This window comes from Bos indicus, chromosome 3 (assembly GCF_029378745.1).
Source record: "Bos indicus isolate NIAB-ARS_2022 breed Sahiwal x Tharparkar chromosome 3, NIAB-ARS_B.indTharparkar_mat_pri_1.0, whole genome shotgun sequence".
NCBI lineage: Eukaryota > Metazoa > Chordata > Mammalia > Artiodactyla > Bovidae > Bos > Bos indicus.
The window spans coordinates 110276363-110304348 of record NC_091762.1 but is presented as its reverse complement, the minus strand read 5'-3'; the positions used below and the strand labels follow the sequence as shown (position 1 = coordinate 110304348).

At 41.7% G+C, this 27986-nt stretch overlaps 1 protein-coding gene across 1 annotated transcript; it reads right to left on the bottom strand.

Annotated features, from left to right (window-relative positions):
* Window positions 1-226: 226 nt before the first annotated feature.
* Window positions 227-27986, bottom strand: CLSPN (claspin). The gene is made up of 25 exons (XM_019957861.2): window positions 27815-27986; window positions 24930-25038; window positions 23954-24399; window positions 23178-23339; window positions 21860-21937; window positions 21464-21536; window positions 20732-20840; window positions 19965-20545; window positions 14775-14966; window positions 12538-12782; window positions 11438-11613; window positions 11265-11329; window positions 10353-10552; window positions 9873-10027; window positions 8853-9079; window positions 8162-8273; window positions 6840-6915; window positions 6516-6619; window positions 4248-4412; window positions 4019-4140; window positions 3629-3756; window positions 3186-3291; window positions 2357-2439; window positions 1945-2106; window positions 227-1614 (listed from the first exon to the last, which is right to left on the bottom strand). Exons 1-25 carry the CDS (start codon window positions 27836-27838, stop codon window positions 1504-1506), a joined length of 4011 nt encoding a protein of 1336 aa, XP_019813420.2. The 5' UTR covers window positions 27839-27986; the 3' UTR covers window positions 227-1503.

Genomic DNA, 27986 nt, shown 5'->3' with positions numbered 1-27986 from the left:
TGGACTCACAGCTGTCAATCAAAGGACAGTAATATATATGTAAACTCTTCTCCCTGCACACCCAGACCACTTGGTAAGTTAACGTGATCAATTCACCGGAGTTGAGAAGACACTGAGGGGACAACAGCAGTGCCTCTCACACCAGGCCGAGAGGCCTCCCCTGGGAGAGAGGCACCCTAAAAGCAAAATGCTCAACATTAGACAGGTTTTGACCTAAGAATGAGCATTTAGTCTGGACACCAAATCGTGCCCTCCAGGCACTGGATTTATTGAAAAACTACATACATATTAAAACATCTTTATATACATTTTCTCTGTTATAAGATTACAAATATACAAATGCAAATTCCATCAAAGTCAGCATCTTGTACATTAGAAACAACTGCAGAAAACCTATATCCTAATTCCATCAGTTAAATTGGGATTCCTCAACCAGTTAAAAAAAACTGGCACAGCTCACCCAGCTTCCCAAGTGCAGCTCATGACAGTGAAACCACAGTGTTTACATGGGACGTTTTTCCAAGGAAGCAGTGACGTTTGGTTCCGAGGGAGGAAAAATATGTTTAAAATTCTGAGAGCCTCATGGTGGTTCGGAGAAAACTGGGACTGGTGGCAATCCTCTTGACAACATTTTGATGAAACTCCTTGATGGTCTTCTCTCAAAATAAGTAATGAAGTTATTACTTCATTGTCCTCTGACTGGTCAGGGCAACGTACTCAACCCAGCTGAATGCAATAAATAATGATTATATATAATTCTTCGGTCAGAATGAAAAGGAAGGTCCTTGAGCAACAGTGTTTCAAATCAAAAACTGAAGTCCTAGAAGAGAGGTCTCTGGTCCACAGACTATCTAATGTGGATGGCCACTGGCTGTAACCTTCTATCTTCATCCTTATACTCCAGAAAATTTGCTCTTTCTGACTTGGGTACCAGTTTGAGTGCTTATTATAAAGGAAGCAAAAGTGAACTGGAAATTTGAGACTGCCTTGGGAAGGGCCAGAAAGGAAAACGGAAGGGGCATGACTTCTAAAATAGCCCATCTGTTGATTCCTAGGTCCTCTAAGAAGCCCCTCTCACTGAGTCCTGGTAACCATCCTGCATGTCGTAGGGGTGTGAAGACATCATCGCAGTTTCAGTATTCACTGCTTTCTGCAATTTTCTGTCCTGTCACACTTTTTCTTCCTCCAACTACCCCTTTCACCAAAAGGAATCAATCCAGTTAGTTGCTAGGGTAAAATGTCAAATATTTAATGAAGGACACTCAGGTATCCCATAAGTTGCTGTTGTAAACACTCCAGAATTATTAGTGGCCAACCCAGGAAGTAATACTAGGAAAGAGATGTCCAGAGCCACATGGTGGAAAGAACCGGAATATCTGTCCTCAATCTTAATGCATTGACTGTGAAGGAGGTGGGGATCATCCACGTGAGCATCAATTCCAGCCTTCAGTGCCAGATACTTCTCAATGGAGCCCCCACAGAGGTGCTGGCGCCCTCATAGCGCTAGCTTTCCAAGTAACGGAAGATGCTTTGCTTCGATTCTGAAGTACTATCATCTATTTTGAGGCGCTTAGGTGAAGTGGATGTCATTAAAGACGGACCCCTTCTCCGTACCTACAGAGCAGAGAAAGAGACAAGAATCAACTCAAGACCTTTGTACAGGCTGTGGTTCACTCATACTTAGCTTCAATCGGCTCTTAAGCAGCTCATAGTTAAATCATGGATAATTAGGAAAAAAAGAAATTGAAAATTTCCAGGCAAGTCTCACAGCTGATTATACTTACTGGGGTTAGCAATCCCCTTGTACCTTATTGGGAATGCAAGATTAACACTGTGGCATAAATCTTTAAGCCAGAAATACATATATATTTTCAATTCAATTCAATTCACTCATTCATTCACTCTGCTTTGGAGAGTCGCCAAATCAGTTCTCAAATTCCCTACCCGAGGCTTAGATGATTCCTTTGCTGCCTCAGCCTTGACAGGAGAAAGTGTATGGAAGACGAAGTTTCTAGAATTTCGGGGAGCACTGGGGTTGAGGTCAGAGAGGGCAGCCAGTTTCTGAAGCACAGCTTTGGGCTGGTTGAGCAGGGAGCCTGTCTTCAGCTGAGGAAAGAAGAGTCATCTGGTATCAAATTCCAAGAAAGGAGAAGCCAGCTCCTCCCTGCACCCGCCAGGTTTGGAGGCGACACATTTCCACCCTGCTCAAATGGAAAAGAAATAGCAGGCTCCTTTGACACCTACTTCCATTCCCACAGCCGCCTCCCTCCCCTAATGACAGAGCACTCCCTTAACCTGACTGAGGCCTTCTAACATTGCAAATCATGACTTCACACGAACAAGGTCCCCAACCAACCTGGTTGTCACTTCCCGGTTTGATGGCTTCAAAAGGATTTCTGAATAAAGACTTTGATTCTTGAATAACCACAGTGTGACTGACTGAAAAGAAAAGACAGAGAGGTCTGCTCTGGGCAAAACTGGGTAGAATTACTTTTACATCTAAACAAACTATCAGGCCCTTAACTAAGCTAATAAACTGAGGCCAGAGGAACTGATTATTTTATAATCATGATTTGAAAGTATAGTAAGTGGTTAAGACAGACAATTCAGCTAAACTTACTGTCTGATTAACAGTAATAATAAGAAAAAACAACAGTGATAAGACAAATTCCAGCTCTAACGCTTAGGTATATAATCCTGGGCGACTAAACAAAGAAGCCAGAATTCACTCCTCTGAGCTGCCTTACAGGGCTTCCCAGGTGGCGCTAGTGGTAAAGAACCCGAGATGCGGGTTTGATCCGTGCGTTGGCAAGATCCTCTGGAGGAGGGCATGGGAACCCACTCCCATGCCTGGAGAGTACCATGGACAGAGGAGTCTGGCAGGCTACAGTCAGTGGGGTCACAAACAGCTAGACACGAGTGAAGCAACTCAGCCCGCACACATGCACGAGCTGCCTTAGAACATAAAGCAAAACCAGCCATATACACCCTCCACTACAATATCTACTGTCCAGTAGAATTCGATTGAAAGAATATTGTCTCTCCCCATCCGAGGGGCCCCTTTAAGATAATATTAGACACAGGTCCATGACTAAGCTGCAAAGCCTCTGAGGGCTGGAGTCACCTCCAAGGCTCCAGCACCTACAATCCAGGGGGACAGCCCCTGTGAAGGACTAAGAGCTCACCATTCTTCTGCAGAGCTTTGGCTGTAACCTTCTTGGCCAGCATCATAAACTGACTGTCTTCCCCAATCTCTTCTTCATCTTCAGCTGCAATTTTCCCCTGCTGTGCCTGAAAATAAAAATCAGACAGCATTAACAGAAGCCCACGGTTCCCCCAAAGACCCAAAGAATTAGCATAGTCTGGAAGCTAGAATACTTGGGATAACATTTGTTTTCCTTTTTGCTACCCTCTGTTGCTTCAGACAAAAAAAAAAAAAAGTATTTTGGACAAAAACATGAATACAACTGCCCGTGGTAGTCTTTTCAAAGCATAAAAGAAAATTCAAGGATTAAAAGAGACAGCAATACACTGCCCAAGGTTTTGACAACTCTCATGACAAGCTGGGTGACTGAGATGACCCTCATATCTAGGGTTGGAATAGGCAAATCTCTTGCAGGCTTCCTACATGGTCCCGAAGCCACTGCTCTCGTTCAATTCGCTCCTTTCTCCATCTGGCTTCCGTCTCGTCAAGCTGTTCTTCAATCTGATCATCATCAGAGTCTCTGTGGAACAAGTCCATCTGGGAAGCATCATCTAAAGCGAAGAGTTAAGGCTATTAGCATTCTGCAATCCCCACAAGAGAGGGTGTCTTGACAGACACTAGTGAACCCTGTCCGTTTATAATACACTGACACAAGCTCTTCCCACCACGAATGGAAAATAAAGGTCAAGGCCAGGTCCACCACAACCGCTGCTGTAGTTTTGAACTCCTCCTGCCGGCTTAGACTGGACAAACACGGACCGTGCGCCATTCGCTTCTGAAGGCAATGATCACTATAGGCAATGATCACGATACCTATGTTTTTCCAGCGGAATCTCCTCATTCGTCCAGGACCATCGCTGTGCAGGTCCCCATCAGCAAGGTACCTTTCTTGGTACAAACGTAGCTCGCGCTTATCGTCATCTAACATTGTTTTCCTACGACAGGAGAAATATGGTGTTCAAAACCAGGGCCACTCTGGCTGGTTATAGGGCCTGCCTTAAGATGCACCCCACTGCTCAGAAGGGCTTGTTGGGATACTGACATGTGTATTTTCTTGACTTGACTCTGCAGTTCCTCATCAGAAGGAAGTACTTCATCAATCACATCCTCTTCATATTCATCAAGCTCTTCCCCATCATACTCATCTTCGCTTCCCATGTCACTCCCTGACACCTCTGCCTCGTCCTCCAGGTATTTCTTTAATCTCCTGGAAAACAATATTGAAAATTGGAAAATACAACAATGAATATACACACAGTAATGACAAAAGCAGAACACACAGCCACCTCTAATAACAAGCAAAAATTAATAATAATAATACGTTTGTATAATACTTAAAAGCCTGTTACTTTGTGCCAATAACTGTGCTTTGGAGCATTATTGCATAATCTCAGGGAGGGGTATTATTATTGTTCCCTTTGATTTACAGTTGAAGGAACTGAAACTCAGAGAGTAAACAACTTCCTGATGGCCACACAGCTGAGAGGCAGCAGAATCTGGATTCAACCTAGGCTGGTGACTCCAAAGCCAGAGCTCTCAATCTCCTCTATATATTTGAGACATACCTGTCAGAAGGTTCACACTATTTTGTTTTGCATTTAGGCTCACCAGCTTCAGGAGATAGACTAGAGACAGTATGGTATGGAAAGGTAATAGCCTGGGGTCTTCCTCAGCCTGCCAAATCTTGACCCACAAATTACAGGTATGACTGAGGCTCACTTGTTGCTGTTCAGTCACTCAGTCGTGTCCAGCTCTTCGTGACCCCATGGACTGCAGTGCACCAGGCTTCCCTGTTCTTTACTGTCTCCGGGGAATTGCTCAGACCATGCCCACTGAGTCAGTGATGCCATCTCATCCTCTGTCGCCCCCCTCCTCTTCTTGCCCTCAATCTTTCCCAGCACCAGGGTCTTTTCCAATGAGTCAGCTGCTTCCATCAGGTGGCCAAAGTATTGGAGCTTCAGCTTTAGCATCAGTCCTTCCAGTGACTATTGAGGCTCAGTTAGTGGTAATCAAAACCACCACAAGTTCGTTTTTTTGACTTCAGGTTATACTGAAAACAAATTGACTGTCACCTTGAGTTCATATTGCTGTTATCTATGGTCGAGAATGGCAGAAGCTTGATGGCTTTCTGAAAGGTGATTTTTATCAAAGACTTGCATCATTATTTTAAAGCTGAGTTCCTCTAAATCCTAGGGTTCCTGAGGAATTCCTTCAGGGGCCAAAAGCCACCAAGCTCCTCAATCTTCCCATCTAACCCTCTTTGAGCAGCTCAACTTTTAGCTGCCATTCTTTATAAGACTTCATTTGAACAAAGGACACTATAGTTAAATAAGGTTTAAGAACCACTGCCTTAGAAAAAAATCTATAGATGACCCAAAGCTGTATGAGATGGTTAATTTGACAGGTGACAAATTAGAATCCAAAACTGATCTCAACAGAATGGAATGATGGGCTAAACACAACAAATAAATCTAATAAGGATCAATATGATGTCCTATATTTGAAATCTAAAAGTCATCCACATACAATAAAATGTGAAATATCTATTAAAACGGTTTTTATACAATTTTCAATATCATGGAAAAATATTTACAGATATAGTAAGTGGTGAAAAAAGCAAGATGCAAAACTGCATATATAAAACACTTTACAGATCTCAACCACATGAAAATATATGCCTAACAAAGGCAATAGTAACACTACCACCACTTTCACAAATATTCTGAATGGTGGACGCCTTATCTTTCCGTATTCTTCTAAATCTTCTAAAATAAATGGCTTACTTTCATCATCAAAACAACAAAATATTTAAAAAATTAACGGTGGGTCATTTGCCTGAAACTAGGATGAGGAAGCCCTACAATGATGGTAATTCAAAGGAAAAAAAAACATGCGGAATTGTAATCATCTACTAGATCCTCAGGCTCTCCAGTGACTCAGTTCTTATGCTTATTGGTTACTTTACAAGTAGTAGGCAACCAGAGCAAGGGACGTGGTTGCACCACCACACAGGGCAGTAGTCAGACCACACCTGAAGATAAAGAGAATCCACATATGTGAAGAGTCTGGAAGCAACGTCATGTGAGAAACAGCTGAAGAAATAGGGATGTTTAGTACAGAAATCACTTGAAGAAGTTGTGACTATCTTTGAATACTCAAAAGATATCATGTAAATGGATGTTATTCAATCTGTGTTAACCACAAAAAGCAAAAATAGAACCAGTAAATGTAGGTAAAATGGTGGTGGCAAGCTACAGCTCAACTGTCAGGAGAACTTTCTTGCAATGGAAGGAAGGGCTGTAACACCTACATTTGCCGTTTTGACTTCTCCGACTGCTGCAGGAGGTCTTCCTCATCATCATCTTCACGGTCTTCCGGTGTCAGATCCTCCTTGTCAGACTCACTGTGCTCATCCTGCAAAATCATACAGTACCACACGCAAAGCTACACAGCATAAAATGCGCCCTCAGCTAAGACAGACTCAGAAACTTCTGCCCAAACATTTCAGTCTAGGAAACTGCTTTTGATAACATGCCAAACAGACGTCTCAAGAATTCAAACTACAAAACAAACAAAAATCCCCAGCAGCTATACATGGAGTTCATTATGATTACTTTCTTCCCTTCAAACTCACCTCATCACTATCAAATTCATTATCATTTGGGACAAGCCGAAAGTCTCCAAATTCCTCCTCTTCACCTTCTTCTTCCCTAAGATACAAATCAACAAACCCATACAAAGTTGTTGAAAGCCAACTATAAGCAGTCAGCCAACCTGGGGACTGAAAATATCTTATAGCCCCAACAATCTCTTCAAGAAACAGGAAACAAGATATCTTGCCTTTCAAAAAAAAAAAAATTTTTTAACTGTGATAAAATACATACAACATAAAGTTTACTGTCTTAACCATTTTAAGTGTACAGTTCATTAGTGTTAAGTACATTCACAGTGTTATCCAACCAACCTCTAGAACACTTTTCATCTTAAAAAACTAAAACTCTATACCCTTTCAATACCAACTCCTCATTCTTACGGCAGCACAGCCCCTGGCAAACACCTTCCTACTTCCTGTCTGTATGAATTTGACTACACTAAGTACCTCATATAAATGGAATCATACAGTATTTGCATATTTGTGAATGGCTCATTTTACTTAGCATAATCTCCTCATAGTTCATCCATGTCTTAGCATGTATCAGAATCCCCTTCCCTTTTAAAGGCTGAATAATATTCCACTATGTATGCATCCTGGAGAAGGCAATTGCACCCACTCCAGTACTCTTGCCTGGAAAATCCCATGGACAGAGGAGCCTGGTGGGCTGCAGTCCATGGGGTCGCTAAGAGTCAGACACGACTGAGCGACTTCACTTTCACTTTTCACTTTCATGCATTGGAGAAGGAAATGGCAACCCTCTCCAGGGTTCTTGCCTGGAGAATCCCAGGGATGGGGAGCCTGGTAGGCTGCCGTCTAAGGGGTCGTCGCAGAGTCGGACACGACTGAAGCGACTTAGCAGCAGGAGCAGCATGTGTGCATCCACTTGGGATGCTTCCACCTTTTGACTATTATGAATAATGCTGCTAGGAACATGGGTGTACAAATATCTACTAAGAAACCGTGTTCTCAGTTCTTCTGTGTATATACCCAAAAGTGGAGTAACTGCTACAAGTGAGGAAGTGTTTAAAAAATGGGGTTTTGATTTGTATTTCCTTAATCACTGGTGATGTTGAGAACTTCCATGTGCTTTTTCTTGCCTTTTTTACCCTGTTCCCAATCAACTAAATGAAAGCATTATAATAAATAATTTCTCTATGCAAATATGAGACTCAAACCCACTGCAAGACTCTCAGGATATGAAGCCCCTAAGATGACCATTTACTGCTAAGCTCAGAGAAGCTACCCCTGTACTTTATCAGAACATGGAACTTGCCAAATTCCCTCAGATCACTGAGACTCACCGGTCTGTTGGGAAAGAGCCTGAACAAAGAGCGAGTGCTTCTTCCATTGGATCACCCAGGCTACTCTCCTTCTCCTGCTTATTTAACTCTGATGGATCCAGAGTAGAGGCATCTACATTACAACAAAAAAAAAAGGTTTGTCACCAAGAACTGACAGCTTTATCCTCTTTCCCCAGCCATCTGAAGACATGCCAGCTCAACACAGTTCTAAGGTAAGCTTGCCAAAAAGAGCTCACCATCCATTCATTCAACAAATCCTTATTTAGTGCTTACTATGTGCCAGGCACCAGGGAGACAGCAGTGAATAAAACAAAGATCCCAGCTCCCAAAGAGCTTACATTCTAGCAGGGGTGTGAGAAGGAGAAAAGGGTACGCAGGTGGAAGTAATAACTTAGCATTTATATGAAATCTACTCTGCAGTAGACACCGCTCTAAGCTTTGCACATATTCCAGCCTCAAATAACAAGTCATATGGCCAAAGTTAAAGCAGTCTTAAGGTGATACTTCACCATCCTAAAAAAGTAAGAGCTCTAAATGTTAGGAGCTAAGCAGTGAATTCAACCTAGGTTCAAGAATCCACCATGGCTCTGTTTTCCGTGAACATTTCACCTGAGACTAAAGGACTTCTTCACATGGACACTGACTTAAGATATTTGGGTGGGTGAGCCTTGCTGCTTCGTTGGATAATTACCCTGAGAAGTAAATTTTCCTGAACAAAGATCCAGAAGTTCCTCCATGTTCTCTTTCTTGTCACTCTTCCCAGGCAGAGGCTTTTCAGCCTGAGATGCAAACTTCCCAGTACACAAATCCAACAGTTCATCCATGTTGGCATCCATGGCGTTCTCATCCATACTGGCCAACGGCAACCGAGGCTTCAAATCTTGGTATTGATTCCTGTGGTTTCTAACATTTAAGAACCTACAAGCCCAATGAAGAGTGTAAGAAATGCTCCAGGAAAAAAAAAAGTAGTGGGGGAAAAGCCTGAACTCGTTTCCAAAAGCAAAGTTAGAAGCTGAATTCTGAACCAGAAGACAAGAGTGTCAGACTTTAGCCTGTGATAACCTTGAGAGGGAGGGGGATGTTTATGAAAGAATAAAGGCTATTCAAAAGACAAAGGGTAAAGGCTAATTTGGGGCTTCAGATGGTGCTAGAGTAGGGCCTGGTGTTATAGCCATGTAATGTGCCACAGAGGTGTCAATTCTCAATGCCACCTAAAAATCCTAACGTAGTGGGACGAAAGTGAAAGTGTTAGTCACTCAGTCGTGTCCGACTCTCCGCGATGCCACGGACTGGGGCCCTCCAGGCTCCTCTGTCCATGGAATTCTCCAGGCAAGAATACTGGAGCAGGTTGCCATTTCCTTCTCCAGGGGATATTCCCGACCCAGGGATCAAACCCAGGTCTCCCACACTGCAGGAAGATTCTTTACCATTTGAGCCCGCAGGGATATGGATACAGGGAAATTTGATGACCTTATTAGAGTTATGCAGGTCTAATAAGGTAGAAATTGAAGGATCAGAACACTAGCAAGGCTATTTACTTTTTATTTTCTAGATAGACTTTGTTCAAACTTGTAGAATATACTAATGGTCTGCACACCTCTCTTTCTCAGAAGAGAAAGCACAGATGGAGTGACAGAAGCTCGCTTTATTTTTAAACAAAATTAAGCAGTACCCAGCACCGTCCCACCCACAGAAACATAAAACTACCTACCCATCTGCATCCAACAGTTGGCTCTGAGTGTCATCTTCTAAGCAGAACTGGAAGTCTCCTGCTCCTAGGAAAAGTGTCTTAGGTTCTGGGGAGGCGTTATACAGATCTTGGGAATCCTCTATGGGAAGTGAAGGCTCAGACAGCTTTCCTGAACTCTGGCACCAAAACAAAACCAAACAAAAACAAAACATTTTACAAATGTCATTCACTGTCATGACAACAGAAGCTGCTATTTGTAAAATTTAATCTACTCTCAGGCAATTGCAGTTGGGGAGGACAATGCATAGCCAAGGGAAGCTTAAAAAAAACATCCTCAAGAAAGAAAGAACCCTGGATGAGGCTTGTTTTTAATACACAAAGGGGGTGGATTTTTAAAACTGAACATACATAATGTGGTGGGAGTTTTTGGCTTGGACACACTTTATTTAGCAATGCGGGAAGCAAAAGGGGGAGGAGATTAGAAAACCATTAGCATCTCACCTTCGAGGCTGAACTGACCAAACTGGCTCGAAATAGCCCTGGGGAAGGAGATCTGAATCCTCCTGCTGTAGGGAAAAGACTGGTCCCACGGCCTGTTTGTCTGTTACAGGGCTGATAGGACGGAAGTGTAGAGCCTATCAGCTCAAAGCTGCTATTGTGGCTGCTCTCCTTGGTCAGTAATGAGCATGAATCATCTTCATCTAAAGAAAGACAACTTTTAAGTGCATGATTCCCAGAAATAAGTCAGATTTGTTTAGGAAAGAGTTGAGAATGAAACTGGTAAGATCCACTGGTAGACCTCTCAAGTTACATGTTCTAAAACATTACATTAAAGGTCAATTATGGTACTAAGATAGCATCATACAATCAGGGTTTATCACTCTGAGCTAAGTGACACCTCAAAGTTCCTGTCTTTCTCTCACCTTCCCTAATGCCTATGATTACCCTTTCCATTATCTAATCACTTATACATCTTCCTTTGATCTACATGATCTACATGAACTGTTTCATGTTTCACTCGATCAACACATATTCACTAACGACCTATTAAATGCTTAGGGTCAACTGGAAAGAAACTGCATGTAAGATTTCAAAAACTGGACCAAGAGAAATATTTGGGATTTTTTGTTTGTTGGCTACAACATGCAACGTGTGAGATCTTAGTTCCCCAACCAGGAATTGAACCTGGGCCGTCAACAGTGAAAGCATGGAGTCCGAACCACTGGACCACAAGGGAATTCCCAAGAAAAACAACATAGTTCATAAATTCCTATCACGGTCACAGGTAAGACCAGGAAAAGTTCACCAAGGTTCAGAAAAATGGAACCTTATGGAATTGTAGTCCTTAAATGTTAAAGCTGGAGGATCAGAGAAAAATCATGTTTCAAGTTCTATATAAGAGTCACTACTTACCTAATTTGCTAGGTCTTTTGCCTGAGTTTTCATCTATTTCTGATTTTTCTTCACTAGGAGAGTAACTACAAAATAAGTAGGTAAATTGAATATCTGTTTCTACTTCTTCCAAGAGGGGCAAATTCCCTGGTATTACCAGGGAATCTTATCTTTCCTTAGAGAGAATTACTTACCCCATCTTGGAAGAGCTGTCCTTGAATAGAAGGAAGGTAGAATCAGATGAGAGAGGCTTGGGGACAGACAGGCCAACTGACTTGCCAATTTCACCACTGCCATCATCATTTTCTTTATCTATTTCTTTCTCATCTTTGGTTTCTATTTCTTCACCACCGAGAAGGAATTCTGCAGTCTTTATCAATCACGCCAACCCAAAAACAAAATAGTACAGGTCAAAAAATTTTAAAGCAAACATACTAGCTGAAATATGGCTGCTTAGTTACAAGTCACGTCTTAAGTCTGAAAAGGTAAACCTGAAGGGAGCTGAGGCCAGCCATCATCATTGACACAATTTATTAGTTGTAGACACTTCTAGAGCTCTTTTATACTTTGTTACTTTACCTTTTACCCTTTCAAAACTGCTACAAGATTCTGAATGAACTGGATTATCATTTAACTGAGTCAATGAGAAACTGCATGATTAGCCTGAGATTGCAGGACAACTCCTGGCTTTCAACCAGACTGTGACACCCTGCTCGGTTCAGCCATGGCTTTCCTCTTCCTTTACCAAGGGGTAAACATTAACCAGCTCTTTCAAATGACTCCACTGTTCAAATAAGGACACTTTTCTTCTTCCTAATACCAAAAATCCTACCATCACCTGTCTTCTCTAGGTGGAAAACAATACCTTAGAACAAGGGCAAGAGGCCCATCTACAAATACCTTCTTCAACAATTAATTTGGGAAGGTCTTGGCCTGAGAATTTATTCCAGACCTCAACCTGGCCAAGGTTAAAAGTGCTTTCTTTTCCTAAATAGAGAAATCTAAATGAACAACAAAGATAAAACTCTTTAATAGAAAGCCATTTCGATATCAGCATTATAGTACAATATCCAAACCAACGGGCAGAAGCCAGGGCATGACTGTGAACTACAGGTGTTCCATGGGGCTGAAAGAACTGAATGCACTAAGATTCAGTACACATGAGCTACCTTCATCTCTGACCCTGAAATCTCTTCTACAGTCAAACATGCTCATCAGCCTCTTACTCAGATCTGATTTTCTCTTTCCCTTATTCATCGTGACCTAGTAACAAAACCACGTAATTGCCAGCAACCTCCTCATTGCCTTCTTCCTCCGCTCCCTCTTCTTTCTCCTCTTCTTCCTCCAAGGCTTCCTCTCCCTCCTCTTCTCCATCTTCCTCGGAGTCATCTGTCATTTCTTCCTCCTCCTCCTCCTCTTCCTCCTCAAATCCATCCTCATTATCTAACTTGAGTAATGCTTGGCGTTTTTGACGCTCCTCCAACCTTCGGAGTTTCATTGCTTCTTGAAGTTTAGCTTTCAGCACCTGAAGCTTTTCCCCTGAACAAAAGTATGAAGAGATGCTTTAGATGCAATGACCAACTACACACAACAACACAAGTGTCCATTTCAGGCAACTCCAGAAGTGTTCTAGGCACATCACAAAAAGAAAATCAGAGACCTTCGTATTTTAGGCTTCTGTTATCTTAACAAAGGGGGAATATTAGGAATTGAGTGTAGGCGATAACTCCCATAATTATGTTCTATACCCTGGGATATTACAGAGATTATAAAATTATTATATAAAAAAGCAAAAAAAAAAAAAGAAAGGAACGGGGGCAAGTGGACCTTCAAAAATCTCTGGCTCAGAAGCCATGAAGGAAAATATTGATAAGTGTACCCACATTGAAGAAAAAGAGAAACAACTCAAGAGTAAATATGAGCAAAAGATATGAACTCGTGTTAAAAATAATGCTTAACCTCACTTCTTACTAGCAATACAAATCAAAATAATGATACCACTTTTTATACACTAGGCAAACATTTGTTATATCCATTATTAACAGGAAGAAATAGGAACTCTTACACACTGTCATTCAGAGTGAAAATTGGTGCAACTTATTTTGATGGAAAATGTGACTAGGACTCAGTGATTCCACTGTAAGGAATTTTGCATCAAGATTTACTAACATATATGTGATACTAGGATGCAATATTGTATGAAATACTAAAACGGAAACAAACATGATGTCCCTTAACAGAAGTATCATTAAACAAATCATGTTATACCTATACACTGGAATATCATATGATGTTAAAATAAAAAAACCTCAAAAGCAGTATGTATATCTGAACTCCTGAGTTAGATGGTCTGGATTAGGCTACTAATTCTCTTACTTATTGCTGCTAAGTCACTTCAGTCATGTCCGACTCTGTGAGACCCCACAGACAGCAGCCCACCAGGCTCCCCCGTCCCTGGGATTCTCCAGGCAAGAACACTGGAGTGGGTTGCATTTCCTTCTCCAATGCATGAAAGGGAAAAGTGAAAGTGAAGTCGCTCAGTCCAGTCCGACTCTTTGCAACCCCATGGACTGCAGCCTACCAGGCTCCTCTGTCCATAGGATTTTCCAGGCAAGAGTACTGGAGTGGGGTGCCATCACCTTCTCCATCTCTTAGTTACTAGTTATATAAATTTGAGCAAGCTGTTTAAATGCTTTGTATATCAGTTTCCCCAGATATAAAATAAGGACACTGATGTTATTTACTGTAAAGCACCTAGAGCAGTGTCTGGCAGAGAGGAAGTGTTCAGTGTCTCTCTCTCATACACTTACACAATAGTAAATGCATATGAATTTTCCTAGGACACACATGAAATTGTTAAGCTGCCTCTGGGAAGACTAATTTTTTTTTTTAATTTATCTTTTAATTGAAGGACAATTGCTTTACAAAATTTTGTTGTTTTCTGTCCAACATCAGCATGAATCAGCCATAGGTATACATATGTCCCCTCCCTAATTTTTCATTTTATACCTTTTCCTAAGTGTTTAATTTTTTTCTATGTGATAAATTGCTCATATTTTCAAAGTGGGAGTGAGAACAACAGATCTGTCCCTAACACAAACTACAAAGCAGAATGCATGATGTATGATCGCATTATTATTTTGTTTTCTAACAGACATGTACATGCATGCAAAAAGTTTAAAGGGCCATACAACATGGTTACAGAAGATGTCTCTGACAGAAAATCTTTTTGTTTATTCCAGAAATTTTGTTTACTGCAGAAATTTGTTATTTATTCCATTTATTTTCTACAATGGGTATTTTTTTAAACAATAAGACAAAAACTATTTTAAGAAATAAAGTCATCTTACCCACCTCATACAACGAGGCCATATCCAATCTCTGGCGTCTCCAAGGAAAAAGATTCTATAACGTCTCACTATAGGGTGTTCAGCAGCCATGAAGACCAGCCAGAGTACAAGAGTCAGGCACTCCACCCTACTCGTGGCCAGTAAAAATATACAAATAAAACAACTCCATGAACTCAAATACCTGGTTTTGTGTGGCTTGCCCCATCCAGCTTCTCCGCTGCCAAAGTCACGGGTACCACGTCTGCCTTGAGCTCTTCCTTCCCGTCAGCGCCCACATCTTTCACTATGATGTTCACATTCACCTTCTGACCAGCCCTGGGTCTGGCTGTGGGATTAGCATGCTTCCAGAAACGCTGCTTCAAGGCTTCCAGTTCTAAACCAAGCACCAACCAGTATGTCAGTTTGCCTTTTAGATCCCAATTAAGAAGTACAAGCCAGGTTCAACAAACGTTTAAGGAAAAAAAATACACAGAGACACACCAAAAACTCCTTTGCTACCAACACCTGTGTTCAATTCATATACCTTAACCCAAACTAAAGGACTAAATGAGTTCCTTAAAACTCATTTTAGGGTAGAAATTTACAACTGAAGTTTCTAAATATGTGCAATTCTTTTTTAAAAAGCATTAAGCTGGTAGAAAAATACCATACTCCTTAATTATGCAAGGGCTTAATTTGTCACCGGTTTCAGTCTCCTTTTAAAATATTTCGTATTTTGAACATCTCACTGTTTATTAGCAATCTCTCTAAATACAAGCAAGGTCTATTTAAAAAATGGAAAAAGAGGGAATTCCCTGGTAATCCAGTGAATTAAGACTCTGAGCTTTCATTGCTGAGGGCCCAGGTTCAATCCCTGGAGTGGGAAAGCAGGGAAACTAAGATCCCAAAGCCATGTGGTGTGGCAAAAAAAAGAAAATAATCAATGCAATTAGTGATGTAACTTGGCAGCAGGGCTGGAAGTTTCTTCATGAAACTTATACACAGATATACTCAGTACACTGAGAAAGAAAATCCCATTGAGAGGTGGTCCCTGGGCTTCCCTGGTGGCTCAGATGGTTAAGAATCCAACTGCAATGTGGGAGCCCTGGGTTCGATCCCTGGGTTGGGAAGATCTCCTGGAGAAGGGAATGGCTACCCACTCCAATATTCTTGCCTGGAGAATTCCATGGACCGAGGAGCCTGGCGGCTTACAGTCCATGTGGCTGTAGAGAGTCAGACATGACTAAGCGACTTTCACCACATACCAACTTATATACAAATGGGAACACACACAGGTACTATGACTGCAGTGGTCTAACTGCAATATGGCCTTTCCATTCTTCCCCACCACTTTTGCTCAGAACTTTCTTTTCTTTCTCCCTCAGCCAGCTGTCACCTCATACCATCCCCTACTCACTGTGTAACAAGCCAATCATACCATAATGGGATCTGTTGTAAGAGAGCTGACACTTATAAAGAGAAAAGAAAGGAAAAGAACAGTTTCTTTGGGTTCGAGCTATTCTCATACGCTGTGCTTTCTCTTCCATGATAATGTGTCCAGGGCACTCCAAGTTTGGTTCTTTTTCCTAAAATTCACTCAACTCATACTTCGGTAGTTTTGTGGTTAGCATCCAGATGTGGTTTTTCCCTCCCTAAAGGGTCTTAGTAGAAAAAGAGAAGAACTGGAAAGAAACCTTTTTCAATGAGTCCCTGACATTATTTACTGGGCTTCCCAAGTGGCGCAGTGGTAAAGAATCCACCTGTAATGGAGGAGATGCAGAAGTGGGTTTAACCCCTGGGTCAGGAAGATCCCCTGGATAAATGAAATGGCAACCCACTCCAGGACTCTTGCCTGGGAAATCCTATGGACAGAGGAGGCTGGTGGGCTACAGTCCATAGGGTCACAAAGAGTCAGACATGACTTAGTGACTAAACAACAACAACATCATTTATTTAGTTGCAAAAATCCAACTCCAAAGGGATGGCATGTTTACACTGCAAACCAAAGAGTAGGGAGAGAAGCTATAAGTCTGCATCCCATTTCTTATTAGTTCAGTAAGTTGGAAACAGCAGGCAGTGGCAGTGGGAAGGGAACAGAAGTAGGAAGGTCATCATTGGTGCCAAGAGAATAAAACAAATGGAGGAAGATTACTCAGGACCTAAGATAAGAGTGAGGCAGGAGTAGCTTTCACTCTTCTGGAGAAAGCCAGGCCCCTCAAAACTCTTCATCCCCCAACCCAATGGAGCACCCACTTCCCTTGTTCTTTACTACGCAACTCAATCACCACCCTTCTCATCACAGAACCCCTGTTCAAGCTCCTCTCCTTCCTTCAGTCTTCTCCCAGCTTTCATCTCCTCTTTAAGTGAAACATCTCCGCTCCAGCTCATGTCTCCACCTAAAAGCCCTGCACCCTCGGGCCTCTGGTCATCAACCACCTTGCAATCTTCACTTCAGCTAACCAGAGCATCCTCTGCTTTCTCTTGTCTCTCTGTCTTTTGCAGGTCTGTCCCCTTCACCAAGAAAGCCCTCCCTCACCTCTCTGCCTTGTATCTCCTACTCAGGCTTCAGGACTCAGCTCAGGTATCAACTCCTTCTAGAAACTTCCCTGACTCCATGTGAGGAACTCTTTCTCTAGGCTCAAAGTATGCATAGCACTTAATATCCAAATTTCCTGCCTGTAACTCCTATTAGATTTTAAATTCCTTGAGAGCAGGGACTACATCTTACTGGTACATACAGCAAGCAACACCATGCTAAGTAAAAGTTCACTGCATAAATAAATGAATGTTGACCCTAACTTCACATATATTATGAAACAGAGTGATCTGGAAACCCGACATTCATGTCAAATATTAGTTCTGAAGGAAAACATATCCTGAGTTAAAAATAAGTGCCTATTATGAGCCAGGCATTGTGTTAGCTCCCTGTATAAGCCAATTGCAATGTTGGAAAAATTACCCAACCTCTCCAAACCTCATTTTCTTCATTTGCAAAATAATACTTGGGGTTATGAGAATTAAGAAAGATAACTACTACTAAAAAAAAAAAATCAATCAGTATCTAATACATTCAGTTCAGTTCAGTCGCTCAGTCGCGTCCGACTCTTTACGACCCCATGAATCGCAGTACGCCAGGCCTCCCTGTCCTTCACCAACTCCCGGAGTTTACCCAAACTCATGTCCATTGAGTCAGTGATGCCATCCAGCCATCTCATCCTCTGTTGTCCCCTTCTCCTCCTGCCCCCAATCCCTCCCAGCATCAGGGTCTTTTCCAATGAGTCAACTCTTCACATCAGGTGGCCAAAGTATTGGAGTTTCAGCTTCAACATCAGTCCTTCCAAAGAACACCCAGGACTGATCTTTAGGATGGACTGGCTGGATCTCCTTGCAGTCCAAGGGACTCTCAAGAGTCTTCTCCAACACTACAGGTCAAAAGCATCAATTCTTCGGCGCTTAGCTTTCTTCACAGTCCAATTCTCACATCCATACATGGAAAAACCATAGCCTTGACTAGACGGACCTTTGTTGGCAAAGTAATGTCTCTGCTTTTCAATATGCTATCTAGGTTGGTCATAACTTTCCTTCCAAGGAGTAAGTGTCTTTTAATTTCATGGCTGCAATCACCATCTGCAGTGATTTTGGAGCTCCCAAAAATAAAGTCTGACACTGTTTCCACTGCTGCAAAAAGGAGGTTGCTTCCCTCTCCTGTTTCTGAGTCTGAGATGATAAAGAAAACTTCTATTCCCATAACAAAATTTCAGTGTCTAGTATAAGTTTCTTCCTCACCTGTTAGTCTGAGGCTTTTAGGTAATGTCTAGTCCCACACAACAAAACTTTCTCTCCCTGCTCTGGGCACCAGCTTATTCCCACACTTCTTTGCTAATAGAGCTATGCTAGTTCTGTTACACAGCTCTCCCACCCCACCACCTGCTCTGGTCAAACTGACTTACAGATCCTCCCAATATGTACCACACAGAGCGCTTTCTGTCCCTCCCAAGAATGTCCTTCTCTCCACTTCCACAAAATTCACCCATTCAATCAACAATGACTTAACTGATACTGTGGCTGACCTAGCACCTGCCAACCATATGCTAGTTAATAAAGCAGCATCTCGATCTAAATAATTTCACTAATAATACAAAGAACAGCTACCATTTGAGTGTTTCTTTATGCTTTCCATTTGTATGCATTATTAACATAGCTTCACTATAGTGTTGCACTGTGAACCAGAAGTGTTATTTCATTTTTTTTTTAAAGTTGCCTTGGAGAGGTCAAATAGCATACACAAGTTTAAACAGTGAGTGATGTCGTCCAGACTCAAATTCTGATCTTGCTACCAAGCCTAAGCTCTTAATTATCAAACGACACTGCCTTGAAGTAGAGGAAGAAAACCCAATTTTACCTACAAATCAGGAAATCTACCCAAAGTGGGGAATACCTAAGTTCTCTTTTTCAATTTCTGGCTGCACCATGCAGCATGTGGGATTTTAGTTCCCTGACTAGGAATAGAACCCGTGCCCGCTAAGGTGGAAGCGTGGAGTCTTAACCACTGGACCTCCAGGTAGGTCCCTTGGGCTCTCTCTTGAAGAATCATTCATTCAGTCCTTAATTCATTCATTAAACATGGCTGCCTAACGTGTCATCGACTATGGAAGCACAGGGGGCAGAGGAAGAACAAGCCAGAAGATCCTCCTGAAGCGTAAAGGCGAAGAAAGTGAACAAGCAATTACATCTGATTCTTCTTCAAGCCTTTCTTTAACCACCTATTGTAAGAAACATCCCTTCTCTGAACTTCTATGCTTTATTCTAAGTATTTCTTTCAGCAAGACTACACTACCTTTTTTCCCATGTTAATTTTTTCCAATTATCAGTGACACATGTTCCTGATAGAAGATGTCACTTTCCTGTATTACTGCTATTTGCCTACTTCTTATCTCCCCTGCTAGAGTCTAAGCAGCTTAAGTGTAGGATAAATGTCAGATTTCTCAAGTATGCCTTACAGCATCTTGCATGAAGTGGGTAGTTTAATATTTGTTGAATGAGTGAAAAAAAAAGAAAGAAAAGAAATTCAGTTTTGCAGGCAATTTGCTGATGTTTCTAACTGTGAAAAACTGAATTGAATAATGCTTTTATCAATGTCATACCACAAAACAACAGCAATGTACCCTCCTCTGTACATTAACTATCAACAGGTTTCCCTTTTAAACGAGGTTCAGAATGTTCTGATACCTTGCCAAATGTACATGATGATTTTTATCCATATCCGGTACATCAGTATTAAGACCACGTGGTTATTTGTTTCTCCTGTGTTCCCTGTCCTCCACACTGGCAAATATTAGAAGCTGCCAGAACAAATCATTCTAGAGAAGCTCCCCCCAATTCAAAGAATTACCTCTGTTGGTTTCAGGTTCTTCAAGTATCACAAAGGAATCTCTGTCAGCACCCAGCTGAGGTTTACGGAAAACATCTACCCCCAGCTGCCTAAGTCTGTCCACAGTGAACCTCCTTGCTTTCTCAGGGGGCACCGCTGCTGTTGATCCATTTTGCTGGCTGGGCTCTTCTGCCTTCTCATCTGCTGCTTCTGTTTTTCTCAGGCCTTTTTCTTCCTCGAGGGCATGAGGTTCAGGTGCCACAAGCCCTTCAGTCTGATGCTCTTCACTGTCCTTGTTCCCCAGGACGCTGCATTCTTGACGTGCCACTGAGACGTCCCCAGGTGGAGGTCTAGCATCACTTTGCTCCTGTTTCTCGGGAACTTCTAGCTCTTCACTTCCTGTCAAATCTTTACCGCAAGGCTCGTCGGATTTAGCAGTGATCTGGGGTTCCTTTGAAACTGCAGGAAGCGCGTTAATTTCCATTTCACATCCTGCACCTGTTGTCTGCGCAGAGTCTTTGCTGTGGTGGTCGCCATTCACCTCAGTTGTATTTTCAGTGTCTATGGTTTCTTTGTGATGGCTTGCCTGATACTTAGTGGACCTAGAGAGGAGAAAACAAGCTGGAGTTAAACATTCTCCTAAATGAGAAACATTCCCAACCCTTTGCACATAATGAATTGGTTAGATCAGTTTTACAAGAGCGAGGAATCTCAATTTTTACACCAGGTGTTTGCCTCAAAACTGAATGTTTATGAAAATTATAATCACAAGGAAAGAAGGTTCTTACTTTAGGAGCGCCATGGCATTTCCCTGGCAAGTGGGCCGGGGTTTACGTTTGAAGAACTCATGAACGGTTTTATTCTCAGGCATGTGATATGGAAGATTAAGTGCAGACTCTATAAAATGGAACAGAATAAGCAAAGGCATATACTATATAGTCCGAAATGTTGCTTTACATTCAGTTAAACAGTACAACCAAAGCCATCACCGGAAATAGAAAACAATCCTGCCTTTAACATAAAACAGGATCTAAGTACAAAAGAATTCCATGAAGACCAGTGGCTTTTAAAACTAGCTGTGAAATCAACTGATCCAAGAAGTTTTTTAAAAATACAAATTCTTGAACCCCATTTCAAGTCTATTGAGTCAGAATTTCTTTGGGGCCTAAGAATTTATAAATTTGGTTTGTAAAAGAGATCCTGATGCAGCCAGACCACAGACAACCCTTTAAAAAATTCCCTCCCAGGACTTCCCTGGAGGTCCATTGGTTAAAACTCTGCACTGCTAAAGCAGGGGGCTCGGGTCCGATTCCTGGTTGAGGAACTAAGATCCCACATGCTGCGTGGCCAAAACATTTTTTAAAGTTTTAAATAAATTTTAAAAATGAAAAATTCCCTTCTTACCACCACTAGTTCTGGAAATTTTCTTAGTTTATATTAATGTTCCAGAGGCTTTAGAACCAAGGCCATTCATCAAGATCAATTCTAAACTTCAATGTTTACCGTATTGGTTTCTTTACCTCGAATAAGGCGCTGAGTCTCACTATGCAATTTTTTTAATTCTTCCTTACTTAACTTGGCTGCCTTTCTTTCCTTAAAGAAAACAAAAAGTGAGACTACATTAATGCTTTTACCAAGAAAGATATCCCTTAAGAGTCTGCTCTTTCCAAGAAAAGATAGAGAAGAAACAGTCATCTCTAATAAACTCAATACAATATAAACTTCAAGAGCTCATTTATTTGCAAGTCTCTTAGAATTGATTCAACCTAATTCATATCTGTGTTCCTACTATGTACAAAGCAATATCCTGGGAATCAGGAAAATACAACAGATACAATAAAATTCCAGAGAAATCCACAATCTGCTGGGAAAAGAGCTCAGCATGACAAATATTAACATACAGGGCTCTACCTCACCTTCCTCGTGGTGCCTTTTGACAACTCAGTTTCTTCTTCAAATGAATAGACCCCACTCTCCAAAGACAGTTCTTTTTTCTAAAAAAGAAGGTTGCAAATGGATTAATAGAGACAAAAATTAAACCGACACAAGAGGATGTTGCTTATGCAAAGACTGTTTTTGCACTCCAACATCACATCATGCTACATTAATAATAAATCAATAATTATTAAACACAAAATGTTAGACACACAACATCCTATAATGCCTAGAAAATAAATTAGATGTCTCCCATGGAGCTTGGGGCCTCATTTCTTACACCTCTGTATTTCCCTAAGGAGGGACAATGACCCCTCAGGGAGCTAAAAAGATAATCTTTGGAAGAACAATTATACTTCCAAACACTTAGGACAAGGATGCTTTGACTGATGCTTCTCTTTCATAGCCTTCCTGAAACCCTAAAGGTTCATGTCCTAGAGGCCATTAAGTTATAAAATTTATAGCTCTTCCCCTTTTTCACCTGTTTCTTATACAACATAAAGTATCTTATGGGACTTCCCTCGTGGTCTGGTGTTAAGAATCCACCTGCCAACGCAGGTGACATGGGTTTGATCCCTGGTCTGGTGCCACAGAGCAACTAACCCATGTACCACAACTATTGAGCCTGTGCTCCAGAGCCCGCGAGCAGCAACTACCAAGCCCTCAGGCCTACAGCCTGTGCTCTGCAACAAGAGAAGCCCCCACAACGAGAAGCCCATGCACTGCAACCAGAGGAGCCCCTGGCCACCGCAGTTAGAGAAAATGCACGCACAGCAGTGCAGACCCAGCACAGCCCAACTAAATAAATAAAATAAAGTACCTTACTTTTTGCCTCAAAAAGTAATGAAAATACTAGTTTGTGATAAATAAGGGATTAGAGGATAAGCAGAAGTAAAATCAAAGCGAAAACGTGTGAAAGAAGAGCGAAAGATGGAAAAAACTATGCAGCTGAAAAAGAAGGAAACAAAAAATGAGGTACATTTGAAAGAATAATTTGCTGTTTCCAAGGCAGATTAACATCTTAGGAAAAAAGAGTTGCTTTTAGCTCTAGGAGGTTGTTTCTGCACTCAGAATACAGCTTTGAGTTGATCAGGACAATGAAAATACTAGTTTCCAAACAAGTTAGAATGTCTATAACTTGTACTGCATGGTTCCAAAATTAACAGCAGAAAAATTTATATCAATTGACATGTGTTTTTCTTCAGTTAAAAAAAAATTAGGGTTCCATCAGTAAATCAGAACACAAAGCAAAGGTTCGAAGCAGTGGGTTAGCTCTTACTGCAATCATTGTTTACTTGCCTTGTGCTTTTTTACTTTGTTTTTCACAGCCGCCCTTATTGATTCTAACGACTCTTCATCTTCTAATGGAGAGTGATCTTCCTCCTCCAACCCAGTTTCAAAAAGGTCTTTATCCACAAGCAGACAGCCACTGTCATTAAATGGCTGTTTCACATCATCTTCCTGGATAACACATAAGGAAAAAACAAAATGCAATCATTTTAAATCCAGTATTTTACTACATCATACAGCAATTTGCATCAGGACAGAAAAGTTCACATTTCATGAGCAGACAAGTACATGGCATCCTAGAACATTATCACTGGTTCCTTTGTCATCCATTGAAATCCATGCTGTGATCTGATGCAATCGTCCAAAACTAACTTAATCAATAGTACCTTTGTTTTTGAAAAGTCAATTAACAGTTCATTAAACAGCAACTAGTTTATAAAATTTGAGGACAGTTTTTCTAGTTAGCAAACAAGACTTCCGATTGATGGGTGCATGAAAATTCCTCCTATGGAAGCTAATTTTCATCAGATCAGAAAACAGCAAAGAGTAACTCCATGTGCTCACAAAGAAAATCAGAAACCTACTTATTTAGAAATGTCCTCTTGTATCCAAAATGGAGAATGAGACCACCAAACAACAGATTTGAAATTACATACCTCACTGCAAAACAATCAACTCAAAGCTATATTCTGAGTGCGGAAACAACCTCCAAGAACTAAAATCAACTCTTTTTCCCTAAAATGTTAATCTGCCCTGGAAACAGCAAATTATTCTTTCAAATGTACCTCATTTTTTGTTTCCTTCTTTTTCAGCTGCCTAATTTTTTCCATCTTTCGCTCTTCTTTCTCAAGTCTTCGCTTTGATTTTACTTTTGCTTTTCCTCCAATTCCTTCTTTACCACACAAGGGCTTTTTGGAAATCTTTCTGTCAACTGTAAAGTCCACAGAGTTTTCAGACTGGAGACCCATCTCTAAGCAAGGTGTCATTTGGGTTTCAGAATTCTCCTGACATAAAGACTCCTCAACGTCACTTTCATCACTGTCTGCCAGAGTTTTATGGATCCTTCTGGCTTCTCCATTCTTTTCAGCACACAGGTTCTCTTTATCCTCCTCTTCGGCAGCGTCATAGGTAGTTTTCTCTGGAGACACTGGGTCTTCTCTTTCAGAATCACTCTCTTGCAGCACCTTCCTGCTTTTCAATTTCCTGCTCACAAATATCTCTTCATCTGAATCTGGAGGAAACACAGTTTTTTTTTTAGAGGCCTACTGTCATTTGGCCTTCCTCCTAGTCCCACCACTCCTGAAAATCATATCCAATTATCCAAGTGATATATCACCTTGTGAAATTACGTAACTAAGAACTAATCGTAGCAAAGCAAATCTAAAAATACATTTTGAAAAACATTTTCCCTTGAAAAATATCTCTTACTGAGAAATGTAATTATATATATTTACAAAGTGTAAAGCTGTTCTGATCCTTCTGGCAGGTGTTAAAAATCCTTTTATTACAGAATGAATGCATTTAACTAGGCAATGTGCTAGCTTTTAGATACTTTATACATTCAATAATATAATAGAAGTAGTTATTTCCAAGAGTATATGCACTATTATTTTGCTTTTATAATAAACAGAATAAACAAGGTGAGGTATTAATAATTTTAAAAATCAAGAGAATAATTTAATTAATCCAGTCCACTTAGAACCACGCTCCCACATTCTATTCCTAAAAATAAAAGTAATAAAATTACTGACTGTTACAAACCTTGTTCACTCAAGGGCCCAATTGTTTCACAGCTGCCCTGTCCACTGTCTGAAGGGCTGTCTGTTTCCTCTTGTGAAATGAGTTTTGAATCATTGATTTCTAGGTGAACCTAGAAAATGAGAATATACTTGGTATTAACCAGTAAGTGACAGAACACTCTAAGTACATAAAGATACATAAATCATCATGGGATCATCAGACTGAAATAAGGGGAAAAAAATAATACAATGGTTTAACAAAAGGATGACATTAAAAATTACTGGCTAGAAAAAACAAACTAAAACTCATTGTTCATCTTTGAAGGATATTACAGAGGCAACACTTTGAGTTATGGTAAATAAGAATCAAGCATTATTGTGTTTTTCTGTGTGAACTATTTCTCACTGTATGCATATGATATGTTAAATATCATCACACTCAGGCAATCCAGATATGGGAAGCTCTACAGGACAAACGATGTCATTTCTTTAACAATAAATTGCAAGAATAAAAAGAGGGAGGGGGACTTATAAAGAGAGTTAAGGTATTTACACATACATACAGAGATACAGCAACACCTGCAATACGCAGGCTTTGTCTCAATCCTAATTCAAACAAACTGAAAGTATATGTAAGAGTCAAAGAAATCTGAACTCTGATCATTTAATATCAAGCAATATTTCTAAATGCTTTAGGTATGGTAATAATATTATAGTTATCTTTTTTGGAATGCACTTACCTTTTAGAGATGTATCATGACATATTTGTGGATGAAGTATGTGTGGAAATTTGCTGTCAAGTAATCCAGTAAAGGGGGGAAGTACATGGGGGTGTAAATGAAACAAGATTGGCAGGACTTGATAACTGTAGAAGTTAGGTGACGGGTTCATTATAAGAGCTTTTCTATGTTTATGACTGAAATTCAGCCCCAAACTACCCCCTCCAATTTTTTAAGTCACAAGTGAAAAATCTAAGGAGAAGGGAGTTAGTTGGATAACTTGACTAGTTAGTGATCAAGCTAACCCTAGATGCCAGTTCCCCCACAACCCTGGTGTTCGCAGGACTCTGAATCAACTTATTAATAAGGGGGGAAATACATCTGTAATGTAATGGGCACAAGACCACACTCGAACGGTTTCTGAGACAACTACTAAGTTGATTTGAATGTTTAGTGCAATTATTAAAATAATAACAAAAAATAACACAAACAGAGGAATCATTGAGGATCATGATGTATGCTGTTGATTCTCCCAACAACTCAAAGCAGTAACACTATTTGTGGATATGGAAACTGAGCTTAGGTAACCATATGGCTCATTACAAGGTGATGTTCCTAACCACTCTATTCTAGGCAATCTGGAGCAGAACCAGCAATAATCAGGGCCAGGAACACAGTGAGGTTAGGAGGTCTCAAAACACTCAGTAATCAAAAGGATTTTTGTGCAAAATTAAAATTTTAAAAATCAATGGGTAAATTATGGCCCATGAGTTCAGCTGCCTGCTTTTGTAAAGCTTTTTTGGAACCTGGGCCAGGCTGAGAGTGAGGTGAGTAAGGCAGTGTAGTGCAGATACAGGGTTGAATTGTGTGTTCACTTCAGTTTGATATCTTGTTCAAAACCAAATTATGGAATTTTTTTGCATTAATTTTTATTTTAAGAAAAACTGCATAAAATATTATCTTGAACAACAAAGTCCTACTGTATACCACAGGGAACTCTGTTTAATATTCTGTGATAAACCATAGTGGAAAAGGATATGAAAAAGAATGTGTGTGTAAGTGTAACTGAGTCACTTTGCTGTATAGTAGTAACTAACACAACATGGTAATTCAACTATACTTCAATAAAAATGTTTAAAAACTTATGTTGATTACTGAGTATTTTAGCGCCCCGTTAAATTTTGCCCCAGACTGTCTCACTTCAGCCCCAGCTCCAAAAAAGAACACAGATTTGGAAAGATGCTTCTATGCCAATACCGAGAACGATCAGCCAGTCACCGCCCGGAAGGCTTCCAAGACTGGTACCTTCCCTTCTCGGGACCCAGTGCGATGACTTCAGAGGCCTCTTCCAGACCCAGTTTGGAACTCCCTAAGACGGCAACCCACTCCAGTATTCTTGCTTTGAGAATCCCAGGGACAGAGGAGCCTGATGGGCTGCCGTCTATAGGGTCGCACAGAGTTGGACACGACTGAAGCGACTTAGCGGTAGCAGCAGTAGCAAGACTCCAGCCGTCCATTTACAGAGACTTATGCTGCCGCGACTTCCCTGGTGGCTCAGAGGGTAAAGCGTCTGCCTACAATGCGGGAGACCCGGGTTCAATCCCTGGGTCGGGAATATCTCCTGGAGAAGGAAATGGTAACCCACTCCAGTATCTTTCCTGGAAAATCCTATGGACGGAGGAGTCTGGTGGGTTATAGTCCATGGGGTCGCAAAGAGTCGGACATGACTGAGCGACTTCACTTTCTCTTTCCTTATGCTGCCCCGACAGAGGAGCCTGGAGGGTTACGGTCGCATCCTAGCGGTCCGGTTCGGCTGGGTCCTTCCTCTTTGGGGCGCGCTGTTGGAGGAAGCGCTCCCGCCGCCGGAAACGCGCCAAAGGGGCGGGCGGAGCAGGCTGAGCTGGGGCCGGCGGCCGCCTGAGGGCGACGCAAAGCCCGGGTACAGGCTTTGAGGCAAGGGACTGAGGCGAGAGGGACCCAGAGCCGGGGCCGACCGCTGGGTCCCGCGCGCGCGGGGCCCGCGGGTTTATCTCCGCGCGAGTAGAGAAGCCGAGCCGCCGCGGGGCGCGCCGGGAACTGTAGTCCTCCCGCCTCCGCGACCCGCTCCGCCGGCTCGACCCCTGCTCCCCACCAACCCCTCGGCGCCGGGCCCTCGCAGCTACGGATGGAGGCAAGGGCACGAACTCACCTCGGAAACCACTTCACCCGTCATGACCCCGGTCTCCTCAGCGCGCCACTCGGGACGAAACAGGTCCCCAGTTGCCTTACTCGTCAGGACGCGGCCGCTCCCGCCGTCTCCAGCCAGGCAGCGGCGTTCGAGCTTTCGCGCCCAGCCGGAGTGGAGGCCTCGCCCTCGATGA

Excerpts from the sequence above, each read along its gene's own strand:
- CLSPN (XM_019957861.2), bottom strand. The coding sequence starts at position 27,838 with ATGACGGGTGAAGTGGTTTCCGAG. Across the intron at positions 20,841-21,463 it reads GACTCAGCGCCTTATTCGAG|AGTCTGCACTTAATCTTCCA; the intron begins GTAAAGAAACCA and ends TCCATTTTATAG. Across the intron at positions 12,783-14,774 it reads GGCAAGCCACACAAAACCAG|GGGAAAAGCTTCAGGTGCTG; the intron begins GTATTTGAGTTC and ends ACTTTTGTTCAG.